Source organism: Mytilus edulis, chromosome 14 (genome assembly GCF_963676685.1).
Source record: "Mytilus edulis chromosome 14, xbMytEdul2.2, whole genome shotgun sequence".
Taxonomy (NCBI): Eukaryota; Metazoa; Mollusca; class Bivalvia; order Mytilida; family Mytilidae; genus Mytilus; species Mytilus edulis.
Genome location: NC_092357.1, coordinates 28,932,807 through 28,948,618, shown reverse-complemented (window position 1 = coordinate 28,948,618; position 15,812 = coordinate 28,932,807). Strand labels below are relative to the sequence as shown.

Sequence of the window (15,812 nt, the reverse complement as noted above, 5' to 3'; positions counted from 1 at the left end):
TTTCTGTCGGAAGGAACTGACACGATAGATTACATTGGCAACCCAGAGAGCCGTAAAACAAAGGTATGTACTTCAATATTTTTTATATAAATTGAAAAATGATTTGATTAAAAATCTGTTATAAAACATTTTGTAAACAGAGCAACAAATCGCCGATAAACTTGAGATAATGTGATGACAGGGAAGCGGCAGACGATCATGAGCAATGCCAATGGCAAAAATATTTCTGTAGAAAATACTATGCGGTAAAATACACGTATTTTTTGTTTCAACTTCGATATTTGTAAAAACAAATCAACCCAGCAAGATTTATTTAGTTTATCAACTGAATTAGAGGGGAAAATATCCATCACTGATTTTGACAAAACATTTAAGTACATTAAAATTACATTGAATAAGTGATCAGCCGCCGTGGCTCAATGGTACACATCGCTGCTCTGCAACCTGGACGGTCATAGATCGTATCTCAGACACATTTTTTTTTTTTTTTTTTTTTAAATATATAAATAATGTCACCTGAATGTAATACTCGGTTCTTTAAGGAAATAACAAACATAACAAACACTTATAAGGCACAAAGATGTTCACTAGACCTATATCATGCGGGAATTGTAGATAATGAATATTACTGTTATTTCCTTTCATGATTTTATTGAAAGTGACTTCTCAGCTTAAATGATTAAAAAACCAACAAGCAAACAATTAAAGGCTATGCTTCCCTGTCACGCCAACTCTGTGTATTTTTAAAAAATATTTCTGCTTTGCATCCATCCATCTGCTGAGTTACGCCATTTCGAATGATTTTTATAGTCAATTCTTATGTGTCCTTGTCGGTGTTGTTGTAAGGGGGGTTACTTCCTATTTTTTTAGTGGTATGAGTGTGCCGCAAAACAGGGTAACTTTTTCATGCCCTGTTTGTTAGAACAGTCTCCCTTTTCATGTCCTGCTGGTTAGAACAGTGTCGTCCTTTCATGCCTTGCTGGTGAGAACAAGGTCTTTTTTTAAACAAAGTATTTGTCTGGAACAGGATCGCGTATATAACTGTTTAAGATACAGTATAGAGCCCAGGTCTAGAACTGCATCTATTCTATACGGTCTAGAACAAGGTATACATTTTTTGAGCGTGTATAGAACAGGGTATGTTTTTTCAATATTTTTGTTTAGAACAGGATATATGTTTTTCATTACTTTCTGGTTAGAACAGGATATGATTCGGCAAGTGCTGTCGGCACAGTTATACCATAAAGGATAGTCAGTAACCCAACCCAACAACCTAACCATGCCAACCACAGCGAAAATCTATGATACATTTTTAATCAACATAACTTTTTTTTTTTTTTTAGATTCGAGATACGTTGTACGTCGCAGCAATATCCATGGCTTGGTTTATTCACGCATGTATTGTCCTAGACATTAAAAGATGGCGGTGGTAGTGAAAACATGTATTAAACTTGAATGTAAGTTGCAAAATTATTCAGTGTTATTGATTATACTTGAAAGGGGCATTATGTACCATATATGTAATAAAATAAATACTTGTACGAAAATCAAATACATATTATCAAGTCCATGCATCGTAAACTGTTTGTTAAAGACTTTTAATACGACCGCAACATTTTTTAGTTATATTGCTATCATGTCGTTGTCCGAGACACATTTGGTTTCCAAACAATAACTTAAGTTTATGTGAATGGATCACTCTAAAATTTTACCAGATGGTTCAATACTACAAAAGAAAGGTAGGGATTAAGTTTGGGGGTATACATTTAGGAAGTCGGGGGCCAAAAAATGACCAAATACATGCAAGAATTATATTTCAGTTTTCAGACAAAAGCTTGTGTTAAAGTGTATGGATCGCATTGAAATTGTAATACAAGATATCATACCTTAAAGGAGTAAGCTGGGATTTACTTAAGGGTAATTTCTCCAAAGGGGGGAGGTAAACAAGAAGGGGCTCAATTTTTTTTTCGATTATACAATTGTTTGTGTTTCATGTGTAATTTTGTCTGTTTTTTTTTTTATCAGAGTGAGCATTGGGACAAGTTGCGCTAGAGACTGTATCTAATTCGGAATATTCTCATTGCACAAAAACTTTACAAATAGATATAGGAAGATGTGGTGTGAGTGCCAATGAGACAGCTCTCCATCCAAATAATAATTTATAAAAGTAAACCATTATAGGTCAATGTACGCCCTTCAACACGGAGCCTGGCTCACACCAAACAATAAGCTATAAAGGGCCCCAAATTACTAGTGTAAACCCATTCAAACTGGAAAACCAACGGTCTCATCTATATAACAAACATGTTACTATATCCTTTACGCACCTGCCCCAGGTGACTTCTGCATTTTGATAACTGCTTAACAATCTTGTTCATGAGCACTATCCTCGAGAAGGATACTATAATAACTCGTTTTGATTTTTATTTATGCATGTTGTGATTAAAAGTGCTAGAATATAAATAAAAGCTATTTTATAAAGAATGTAATGCTGCTTCTGGTGCATGGTCAAGAAACACTAAACATTACGGGTTATATGACTACATATATTATTAACTCATGTATATTTCACGTTATGGTTTTTTTTTGTTTGTATTATCTATATTGTATTTTTTTAATATGAATATCACTGTACTGGTTATGCCCATTATGGGTCCTCTATAGGAAATAAAATTGATCTTATCTTACATGCTGATATTTTTTTTTTTTTTTTTTTTTTTACATTAATCAATAATATTTGTTTACATTTTTCCAGGTGACTGATGGCTAAAGAGTTCAAGTGTGTGGTTTGTGGTAGATGTCATCTAAAATCCAGACGTAAGATAACAACTAAAGCACTGAAACAGTTTGTAAGAAAAAGAATTGAGCGAAACCTTGAAGAAAATGATGTGATATGTGAGAAGTGTAGATCAATATACAGGAAAACACTAAAAAAAGTAAACAATGAACCGAAAGTTTCAAACTGTCTTTCCGAGTGTATTACAGATGACAGTGACTCTGAGTTTGTTATAAATACAGAAGAAGCCGTATCCACGAAAATACTAAGTCCGAAACAAATTGAACTGAATATTTCTTCCACTCACACATCACATAGATTCTGCATTGTATGCAAGAAGGAAGGTACCAGTAGAAATAAGTTATGCAAAGTTCCTTTACAGGCAAGAACCCAAGCCTTTATAAAAAATGCCGTTTTTATAGATGGAAATACACGCTGTTGCAAACATCATTTATCTGAACAACTTTTCGACGACACATCACTTCAAGCATTAACTGCAAAATACACTACAACATATATGAATCGTTCTGATATAACTTCATTATTAGAAAATGTGAGAAAAACCTTGGCAACCTCTCATATCCTGAATTTTGACAATCCATTATCATTATCTGATGGTGACTATTACAATCTAACTGGATTATCAAAGCAGCAATTCAATGAACTCTCCTCATATATTGTATCAGCACGTCAGACCAATGTTAGGTCTGTACGCACATGTATAGCTGTCTTGTTAACAAAACTAAGGACAGGACTTCCAAATCATATACTTGGAACAATATTTTCGTTAGCCAAAAGCCAAGTGCAAAGATGTATTCATAGTGCCAGAGTTTCCCTTATGCAGGATTTTGTACCACATTTCATTGGGTTTCAGCATATAAGCCACGAAGATTTTGTTCGGAACCACACCACTCCAATAGCAAAAACTCTGTTTGCCAATGATTCTGAAGATGCTGCAATTATTGTCATGGACGGTACTTATATCTACCTCCAGAAAAGCGCTGATTATGAATTCCAGACGTTATCCTACAGCCTGCATAAAAACAGACCGCTAGTTAAACCAATGGTCATAGTAGGAACAGATGGATATATCCTGTCAGTACTGGGTCCCTATTTTGCAAACGGAAAAAATAATGACGCGGCAATAACAAAGCACATGATTTCTGTCAATGCCGAAGGCATGAATGAGTGGCTAGAGACTAGCGATGTTTGTGTGGTCGACAGGGGATTTAGAGACGTGGTAGACTTCTTAAGAGAACAAGGGTATAACGTAGAAATGCCCGTTTACCTGAAGAAGGGATCAAAACAGCACCCGGTAGAAGAAGCCAACGCCAGCAGACTAGTAACCAAAGTGAGATGGGTCGTTGAAAGTGTGAATGCACGAGTTAAACAATGGAGGTTCTCCGACAAGGTAGTTTCTAACCATTTCATTCCAATAATTGGTGATTTATTACGGATTGTATGCGCTGTTTGCAACAAATTTCGGCCACCACTTGCTGGTACACACCCTGAGGATAAAAGTATTGCCGAAGCAATGCTTGAAAAATGCAAAAAGGGAAATGCAATCCAAAAGATGGTGACGGAAGAAGGCTTATTGACCAAACGTACCATTTACAAATTAGTTGATGCATCAAATGTTTTAGATGAACTAGCTGATTTTCCAGTTCTGAGTATGGATAAACTACGAGAAATAACCATGGGGGTATATCAGCTTAAACAGGCCCCTAACTATGTCAGAGAACACGAGGGTGAAGACGGAAAATTTGAACTGTATGTGTGCAAAATCAAAGCAAACCTGCTCAAAATTAAAATACAATCTAGGCATAGTAACAAACTTTCCCATACTGTCTTCATAAGTTACAGTGACGAAGGAGATATAGAAGGATGGTATTGTACATGCAAATCGGGAGCACGAGTAGTTGGTTGTTGTGCACATGTTGCAAGTGTGCTATGGTATCTGGGGTATCAAAGACTTGAACAGCAGTCTGGATCAAGGAGAGACTTTAAAACATCTGTTTTAGATGCATCTCACATACCGAGTTCTGATGAAAGTGACTGTGATTCTTTGCCAGAGGAGTGAAATAATTAATACAAACTGTGTGTATGTGACAGCTACTCTTCACTTATATTTAGGGCATAACTTTAATTAAAATTTGTTTTTCAAGAAAATGTTTAAATAAGTCATGTATTCACATATTTTATGAGCATTTACAAATAGCTAATGTCTTACTCTCATTGTTTACCAAATCATGCTGATTTAGTCATTATATTGTGGTTAAATTACTTTTCTATAATGAAATGGTCATAACTTATTCATGTTAGTAAATTTTATTGTCAATGCAAATGTTAGTATTAAACAATATTTTCATATAATTTTTCGGTGTACTTAAAATTGGAATATCGAAATCTCAGACGATAAGGAGTACACAGGCTATTAAACAAATTGCTGTTCATATACTTACATGAGATTGTTGTATTTTGTATAAGAAAAGACTTTTCAATTAAAATGTAGTAACATAAAAAAAGTAGAACGATGTTATCATGGTTATGTAATAGTCACGTATTAAATATATTTTGTGTTTCCATGATACCCACTGAATTTATAAGTCTAACATAAGTCGAAAACCTGACCTGTTTGGAGCAATGGAAAATTATTTTTGTTGATTTTAAAGTTTAGAATATAAGATGGTACAAACTAGAATAATAATACTCTTGAAAAGTATCTTAATATGTTTGTTAAAACACTTTCCCTTCTGACTTGCTGTTGTTGCTAAGGAAATACTAATAAATATATACATGATGTTGATAACTAGAACTACAAAAAGCAAACGCAAGCCGTTACTCAAGATTTTAATATTGCCTAATAAAGTCCTCAGTGGTTTCCAGAGATCATGGCCATTACTAGATTGAAGCTGTTACTGTAACGCAACGCATACTAAATATGCATCTCGATAATTTTAAGCATTTGACACCACCTAAAGTATTTTAAATATTTCAAAACCATTTCAAAGAGATAGTTCACCAATAAAGGATATTTTATGGTATTCAGTAAAATCTGTTGTTAGGCAATAAACTGTTCTTGTTAGAAAAATTGCTCTATGAAAAGATCTTCTAATGAACTTTTATGCAGTTATATGTAAAGAGAGTGACTAAAAAGACCTGTAACATACTAGTATCTTATAAATTGTTAACCGTTGCTATGCACCATTTCTGTTGCTACGTTGTTGTCAAGCATTTATACAATAGAGCTACAATTAAACTGACATTTTCATTTCTTACCAATTGTTATTCTTGAACATGCATTCTGTTTTCGCATTTATTTGTACTAGTACAATAAAATGACTACTTCATTTGCAGTTAGCTTTAATTTAATATTTTATGCTGTTGCTAAGCAACATTAGTGTTGCTAGGCTCAATATAAACCTAGTAAAAAAAGATATGGATTACTTACACATTGTATTATAATGAAACACCATTATATGAACACAAACAATGCTAGATGCATTCTTAAAAGGACAAAAATCACCTTTAATTAACCGTTGCTAGGGAATATTTCTGTTGTTATGTTGTTGCTAAGCATCCTGTAAACTCAAATTGAAGTGACTATTCATTTGTAACTTCAAGTTATTCTCAAACCAACCATCTTATCTGGAAATATGGTTATTTGTACAGATACAGCAATTCATATCTGCTTATTTTATTATATAATTAAAACGGTTGCTAGGCAACCTTCTTTTTACCGGAACATAAAAAAATCATTTTTTTTCTAAGTTTCTATACTAAGGCTAGCAATGGTACGAATAAAGGCTTCTTTGGAGAGGGGGCCAAAAACGTCCCTTATCATACCTTCTCTTTTCCGCTCACTCGCTTCAGTAATTTCGTGACTGCACCACGATGTCCAGCTCGAATAGCTTTGAGTTTAGAACTCATCGTTCTTTTTGTCACGGCACCAATTTGACATATATTCTAAAGAAATGATGAAGAACGTCTTCATTTAACGAAATCTTTATCTAAACTACATGTAGGAATACAATATCGTCGCTAAGTAGCGACGTCGAATATACAGTTACGTAATTACCGCGGTAAACGACGTTAAGACGTTTACCAATATTATACGATAATGTCTATAATAAAAGAAAGTAAAGTAATTTACAACATAATAGTTGAACTTTTTGAAGAAAAAAACATCTCCTGTAATGAAATACGGATCATGAAAATGCGATTGGGCGCTATGAATATCCCCCCCCCCCCCAAAAAAAAAAACACGGAAAGGGTTTTTGGCAAATAAGTTTGCTTATTGAGTTAATTTATTCATGCTATAAGACACCTACAATTTTATTCGTCGATACCCCCTCCCCCCATAAAAAACAAAGAAAAAAAACAGAAGAACCAAACTCATAGACTATCGGGACCTATATCACCTAACCCTCAATCCTGGCAAAGTGCAAAATGCATAAATAGTAAAGAATTTGATAGAACTGTTTCCAGGAGGAAAAGAACACAAATGAATTGCATTTATATAAAGGGTATATCAACATAAACACAACCCTTTAAGACAAATCTTGGGAAGAATAATCATATAAAAGAACGAATATATTTGGTATCCATTAATGACACAAAACCAGTTCATCTAGACCTAAAACATAAAATGCAAAGGAATAGCGCTTGTATAGCTGTTTTTATCTTCAAGTCACCGGGATGCTTTTACAACACAGATCAAAACATGCTCACTTTACTGTTAACTGTAAGTCTACTCTAGTACTGCAAGAAGTTCGGGTTTGATCGGATTTGTTTGGGAATCATAAGACTTTGAGTACTCCAATTTTAAACTGAAAACCAGAAATTGAAGGCTAAAACTGTACAGAAGTAGTGCAGTAAATCTCGTATATAGTTAAGGAAACAGTAATGGACAAATGGGGCTAAATTAAACAATTTTCAAAGATCTTTTTTTCATATATTTGATATCAATAGCAAACAAAGTCAACACGGAGTCGCAAAGTTTTGAGGCCAGTTTCAATATAATCATTTAATTTTCAACATTCTTCAAATGGCCAAGACAATTACCTAATAGTCCAGTGGGATTTTACATCTGTTTTATTGTTCTATGCACTAAAATTAGCAGAAGTATACCCCTGTAAGTGAAGCAATTGTATTCAAGTACAGTAATTATCTACCCTTTTTCACCTGAACGCAGTTAATATAGTCTCAGGTATCTTAAACAATTATTTTGATTTAAACAACCACGGAATATGCACAAACAGGTGTGTAATTACTGTAATTCATAAATGGTTTTGCATCAAACCACAGCCTATATATGCAAAGATAATAGAATCTGAAGCGAGATCATGTATCAAATCTTTTTTTCTTTTATACGTTTTAAATAGAATAGTCAACTCAAACACGCCTGAACATAAAAATGTGTACTCGACTTTCTTTTTTGATGAAATTATTGCCTAATTTGGGGATGTTTTTTTCAAACCAAATGTTACAAATGTTACCGTAGGCAGAGATGTAAATTCATGATATAAAAATATAACACTTAAATTTCTTTGATTTTATTTGGCGGAATTTATGCTTATTAACAAACAAGATCCACTTGAATTTTCACTTATCACTTGGCCTGCTTTGTGAAAATTTGTGTGCAATGAAAAGTTTACAAATATCGCGAAGCTCAATTCTATGATTTAAGTAAATAGATATCAAAGAAACAAGGAAGGATACACACATAAGATGCATGAAATCCTATAATATGCTCATTCATAAAACTATTAAAGTCCATAGATACATATGTTATCAATTCAAATTTGCTAACTACGCCTTTTGACCTTCTCTAACAAAGAGTTCCATGTCTTTTGTTTAATTTGAACTGGGATTCCTCCTGTATAAGTCAACCAAATGAATGTTTTCACTTTCGATGTTGACATTCTTTTCTTTTTAAAGAATGAACACAATTAAAAAAGGCGCAACCAATATTGAGGTATATGTTCAAATTGTAATTCAAATGGATACGGATTCAATAAGGTAGAATTTTTCACTTCCAAGTGGATACATCATCATCGATGACTTTTGTTGTTGTCAAAAGTGGTTGCTCAAAGCGATTTATCATTTCAATATTTCATTCTTATTAATGATTGAATCAAACAAAATCCTATTCTATGTTTTCCTATATCGTAGCTATAATGGCAATGTCCCTTTAAGGAGTTAAAGGCAATAGCGAAAAGAGAATATAAATGAGCCACGATCCAGAATTTTGAGAAGTGCTCTCTGACATTTTAATGTCCAAAACAAATTTCAGATGATTGTTTGGTGATTCTTCTTTCTGTTTGCCTTCAGGCGTCAATGTTGCCACTGAGTATTCGCTGAATATATATACAATGTACTTTATTATTAGAGGTACATCATAGCATATATGATATAAAACGACTTTTTCGTCGAATAATATGCCTCTGTAACGTATATACCCTCAAGCTTGTGATTTAATTGTTTCGATACTCATCTTGCATTTTTAAACAATACTAATGATGAATAGATTCTAAATAATGAGTAAAATGTGCAGAAAAATATCAGTTATTTTGATGTTAACAGGGGTGTACAGAATTTTACACCATTTTTTTTACTCATAAATGATGCCCGGAGAAAACCACTGACATTCGTCACGAAACTGGCAATCCTAATCTAATACGATTGAGGCCCGGACGTACATTTCACTTGCCGGGATTGATCTCGAAGCCTAAGAATGTGCAGGCAAATGATATTTTTGATGAACTACATGTATTTTTAATCATTTTAGAAATGTATCTGAAACTATAATGCCTATCAGTGCGCATTGGCATAACATGACCTTGTGTTATGCTAAACGTATTGCATATCGACATATTGTAGAACCGTGAAAGTCCTTAATATGTGTTTAACAATCATATTTAATATTGTAAAACAATCAATATGAATTACCCGTATTGTATCTAAATTTTAACTTATTGGTTCGGTAAATAACATCATCATAAAATTAGGATTTGCTATTCCGCTTGAAATAAATTTTCTGGATGTTCAGCAAATCTTTATATTGCTTTTACAACTTAGTTTAAATGCCCCAAATTAAATACTCGATTAAATACATGTAACACACTGTACCTGTCATCTAATACGATATATATGGGGTCAGTTAATTAATGACCCCGTATCTATCTCATTAGGTCACTAGTATACTATTTACCTAATGATATTTAACATGTCGTTAAAATACCATGGCCTAAATACATTTCCTCCTAGAGTAATCATGATTATTTATCTGACAACGAAGTGTTTTGTCTTTACCATTAATGGCATGGTAGATTCAATTGTACTATCACTCTAAATTGGTAATCTGATTATCGGTATGCATACCTTTGTTTCGTTGCTTATTGATGATCGTCTGTATTAGTTATCAACATAGTTATACTTTATTAAGATGCGTAGAAGTTTCGGTTTCGCAAAGACATTATAATGAATTAAAAATTGTGTACTTTGTATACAACTACTAATATTGGCATTTTGAAAGAAGTACTCATTTGAATTTTTTTTAGTAACTAGGTATAGCGGTAACATCTCTGTAAATAAACTATAAATAAATTTCAAATTGGTAGTAATGGAATGAAACCTTAAAGACTTTAGGTTATAGCAGAATCCTTGTTGCAGGCGGTTATGATGATTAAAAAACCATAAAATTAAAGTAAGATGCCATTTTATTTAGATTAAAACTACATGCTATTAAAGGTATAATGATTTTTCTCAGCATAAAAGCAATTGAAGAATTTAGTCGGATATCTCGAATTTGCCACACACATTCATCTCAGTACCAGAATTAATGACAAACGATACGATTTCGTTTGATAATTATCAATTTCCCACAACTTAGTAGCAATATATCAACTTCACCTGCAGATTGGATATATACAGCTTGAAAAAAAAGTATCGCAACACTTCAATTTATGACAATGTTTATTGACATGATTGTAGAATGTGTGTAATTTGGTTCTACTAAATACTTTTGATCCGTTTATGGTTTAAAATTGAAAACATGTTATTAACTTACTTTTCATTCAACATGGTTATGACATAACAACTGCACTGCAATGGTTTTCGCGCTTTTCACAAAAAAATACAAATCTTGCAGGATTAATTTTATCCAAAACATTGATCCTGCAATAAATACAGATTGTTATGCATTATGCATTTGTACTTGTTTGGCTTTATAAATATTTTGATATGAGCGTCACTGATGAGTCTTATGCCGGATTTGGCACAACGTATTTGGAATTGTGGATCCTCAATGCTCTTCAACTTTGTATTTGTTTGGGTTATAACTATTTTGATATGAGCGTCACTGATGAGTCTTATGTAGATGAAACGCGCGTCTGGCGTACTAAATTATAATCCTGGTACCTTTGATAACTATTTACACCACTGGGTCGATGCCTCTGCTGGTGGACGTTTCGTTCCCGAGGGTATCACCAGCCCAGTAGTCAGCACTTCGGTGTTGACATGAATATCAATTATGTGGTCATTTTTATAAATTTCCTGTTTACAAAACTTTGAATTTTTCGAAAAACTAAGGATTTTCTTATCCCAAGCATAGATTACCCTAACCGTATTTGGCACAAATCATTTGGAATTTTGGATCCTCAATGCTCTTCAACTTTGTATTTGTTTGGGTTATAACTATTGTGATATGAGCGTCACCGATGAGTAGACGAAACGCGCGTCTGGCGTACTAAATTATATTTCTGGTACCTTTGATAACTATTATGTAGACGAAACGCGCGTCCTGCGTACTTAATTATAACCCTAGTACCTTTGATAACTGATTCAATTCATTCAGAACTTTTTGAATGTAAGTTGATAACATAAATTTAATGGTTTAAAATTAAATTTATGTTATCAACTTACATTCAAAAAGTTCTGAATGAATTAAATCAATTATCAAAGGTACTAGGGTTATAATTAAGTACGCAAGACGCGCGTTTCATTTCCATTTGCATTAATTTTAATGGAAGTGTTGCAATACTCCTTAAGGTGTATACATTTCAGTATTCAAGAGCTTGCAGCTCCTACTCAAACTTTGTAAAACGGCACTAGTTATGAGCAGAAAGCAACTGATTTGACTAGGTATAAATCGAGGTTTAATTCATTATTTTCTAGATACGAAAATGTCTGTACCAAGTTAGGAATATCAGTAGATATCCATTCGTTTGATGTGTTTGGGCTTTTGATATGGCCATTTGATTAGGGACTGTCCGTTTGAAATTCTTCGAAGTTTAGTAGTCTTGTATAATATTTCCGGTATGTGTATATTAATATAACACAGAAAACGCAAAAATAATTGAAATTATAAGACCCCCCCCCCTTCAAAAAAAAAAAAAATCTAAACAAAACTAAACAAAATAAAATTCACTAAAACAATAAACAACAGCAACCCTCCCCAAAAGGAAAACGGCTAGAGAAACCATCATGTCCCCAAGTAACTATGTAGAAAATGTGTACGATGTCTTATGTTTATATATTACATATTTGTTATTCGTTTATTTGTTTACATACATAAGGCCGTTCGTTTTCTCGTTTTAATTGTTTTACATTGTCATTTCGGGCATTTTTATAGCCAACTATGCGGTATGGGGCTTTGCTCATTGTTGAAGGTCGTACTGTGACCTATAGTTTTTAATTTCTGTGTCATTTTGGTTTCTTATGGAGAGTTGTCTCATTGGTAGTCATACCGCATCTTCTTTTTTATATTGACACGTTATTGCAGAAAGTATACATTTGATGTGCACATTAACATATTTGGTAGTAGAGTTGTAACTCAAGCTTTTTAAATACCAAAACAATAGACAGTATGGAATATAGATGTAGTTTGAGTTTCAACATGTTCAATGAAACAATTCTCTATCCAAGTCAAAATTGTTAAAAGTGAACCATTAAATGTCAAAGTACGGCCTTCAACACCGATTTTCACGCTGTAAAGGGTCCCTCAAATGTGTAAAACCATTCAAACTTACAAACAACCGATCTAATCTATATAAATATGAGTGTTTGGTTGGTTGTTGGTTGCTTAAAGTCTATTGTATAAAAACGAGACACACTTTTGAATCGCGTCAGCAAACGGAAAGCCCCTTTACCAATTGTGCAATCTCTTTAAATATATTAAACTATTTGTTTTACCAATTAATAATCATTTCACTTACCAACTTAAGTTAGGGGTTACATCAATTGTGCTTATTCTGTTATTTGTCTGTCCGTTATCTGTGCCATGAGCACCATTCAGTTCTGTTGAACTCCCCCCTTTGTTTCGCCGAATCTATCCCGATAATTTTTTTTATTAAGGTCAGTGCCAGATAAAATCGTAAAATTTATTGATGTTTACACATTGTTCATTTTTTAACTTGATAAGGGACATTTTAAATCAACTTTGCCAATGTGGAAAAACCATGTAGAAAATGTTTTAAAAAATTAGCTGGAATTTCCGGTTTACCAGGTAGTACTAATTTTTTAACTTTTCTACTACGGTCCTAAATGACATTCACATGGTTTTATTTATAGGGAAAACGGTTCTATTACATTTTCCCAGCATTAGGTTGGCCTTTTGTGTACCCAAGACAGGTGAAGGAAGTCAATTTAGGAGAGCTGTGATTGGATGTAAGGGTACAATATATTTTTTTTAATTATCTATGAATATCTGCAGTGTGTAAATTTACAATATAAATTTTAAAACCTATGGAAATATTTTCTAGAGAATTATTCGAAAAGGCTTCCAAAATTTCATAAATTTGGTGTAAAATGACGGTGGGCATGGATAACATAAACAAGCTCCCTTGGAAATCGGTAATGATACTATTTGGCTTCAATTTTTAAAATAGAGTAATAGAGTACTAACACCACACATAACTGTTTTATCTAGGTTTTTATTATAATAACTGGTAAATTTAGAAAATGTTAGTATTGTCGCCTATGGCAGAATAAATAGTACCGTTTCCCTATACTCAAGAGAGCAAGGGAAAACAAAATCAATCAGACTGTAGTCATATTATACTGTTTTGAAGCATTTGATAAGAACAAGTGAATGTTATCACAAAGAATAGAAATTTTTATCTGAGAACAGTACTGTTTTAGAAAAGTGCTGAGTCTTCATAAGTCAAGTTGATGGGTACTAATATAAAACGTTATTCTAGGGTTTCAATATTAACTATAATTAATAAACTGAAGAAACTATTGTTCGTTTGTATTTGTTTTTACATTTCGCAATGATTAATTCAATTAGAAAACCAAGAATTCAAGTCGCGACAAATATTTTTAACTGAAATATTTGCCTTTTTTTGCTGTGTAATTCCCTAAATGTATCAATTGGATATTTCCCTTGACACAATCTATTAAAATAGTGTCTGGTTAAGTTTGTACTGTTTATATAGTAAGGCAGTATTTGGTCATACTAGAGGCATTTTTACTGTTAATATTAATTGTTAATCTAAGAAAAAATGAGGCCCACTTGAGGCTTAATTTAGATAGAATTTATACTTTCCTGTGTAAAGAATTGGTGAAATTGTTGGCAATTCATGCAGCAAATATTTCAATGGTTCTTCATTTTGTAGTTTTTATCTCTTATTATATCAGGCATATATAATTTGTCATTATGTACTATTTGAAAGGACTTTTGATGGAAATGGGGACATACAAGTATTCATTATAGTCAAGGTTTACACAATAACCCAGTACTGCATTAATGGTGTCATTAGAATTCTTTATAGCTTTGTGTCACATTATAGAAAATACGCTTTTCAATATTTTATAATAGTTTTGAAATATTATAATATAGGAGTCAATAATAAACAAAAAGTCAATGTAATAGTATTATAACTTTGACATGTTCCCTTTTATTTTAGGTCAAAATCTAATTTCGTTAATGACAGCGTATTTGGGGTTTTATTAATTCCTGTCAGAATTCTCTGCTTTGGATGGCATTTTCTGAACGTGCCCTTTGGTCTTTAATATCTTATGTGTAAAATCTTAAATAGGTTCTTCAACTCATATTTAAAATTGTTTGATTTAATGTTTCCTACATATACTGTTTATCCATCTAAGTTCATAGGATACAATGCACATGTCTTTTTTCATATTTGTTTTGTGTGCATTACTATAAACATAAGGAGTTAATGATTAACTGTCAAAGACACAAACATTTATACATAAAGGCAACAGTAGTATACCGCTGTTCAAAACTCATAAATCCATGGACAAAAAACAAAATCGGGGTCACAAACTAAAACCGAGGGAAACGCATTTAATATAAGAGGAGAACAACGACACAAAACCGAAATGCAACACACACAGAAACGGACCAAGCATCAGACAAAATACCACGAGAATAACAAATATAAAATCAAAACCAAATACATGAATTTGGGATAGACAATTACCGTGCCACGTCTTATCTTAATATCTCCAAAATAAGAGAAAACAAACGACACATCATTAAAATGCAACACACACAGAAACGAACAATAATAATACAACATACGAAAGGAAAATGGTCTGGTCAATAACTGTAACATATGACCTTACCGTACTTTTTTTAACGTAAAGAAATAACCATAGCTAACTGCAGTGGCGAATTCAGGTACAGAAGGGGTGGATCCAGCCAAAAAAAAAGGGATAGTGGATTATCGTTCAATTTTTGTTTTCGTGTCTTTATGATTACTCGCCGCGATATAGCCTTTTTTGTGTTAATGCGGCGTAAAGCAACCAACAATCAGCGTGTCTATATGATCCCTTGTTAATGCCCCTTTTCCGACAACTACTTCCTTTTTGAAAAATCCTGGATTGGCCCTTGTAAGCATTAATGAGAACATGTAAACTAATTTATAACAGAAAATCGACAGCCGGATTTATTCACAAATACTTATTATCAAAACTGTTGAAATTTCAATGATTTTTTTAATTAAAATATTTGTTGCTAACATTTTTGTACTCATTAAAGTAAAATAATTAAGTAATACAGATATTATCTCTT

At 32.8% G+C, this 15,812-nt stretch overlaps 1 protein-coding gene across 1 annotated transcript; it reads left to right on the top strand.

Annotated features, from left to right (window-relative positions):
* Positions 1 to 1,213: 1,213 nt before the first annotated feature.
* Positions 1,214 to 6,130, top strand: LOC139502709 (uncharacterized). The gene is made up of 2 exons (XM_071292273.1): positions 1,214 to 1,457; positions 2,756 to 6,130. The coding sequence occupies exon 2, from the start codon at positions 2,763 to 2,765 to the stop codon at positions 4,854 to 4,856; it is 2,094 nt and encodes a 697-aa protein (XP_071148374.1). The 5' UTR covers positions 1,214 to 1,457; positions 2,756 to 2,762; the 3' UTR covers positions 4,857 to 6,130.
* Positions 6,131 to 15,812: the final 9,682 nt, after the last annotated feature.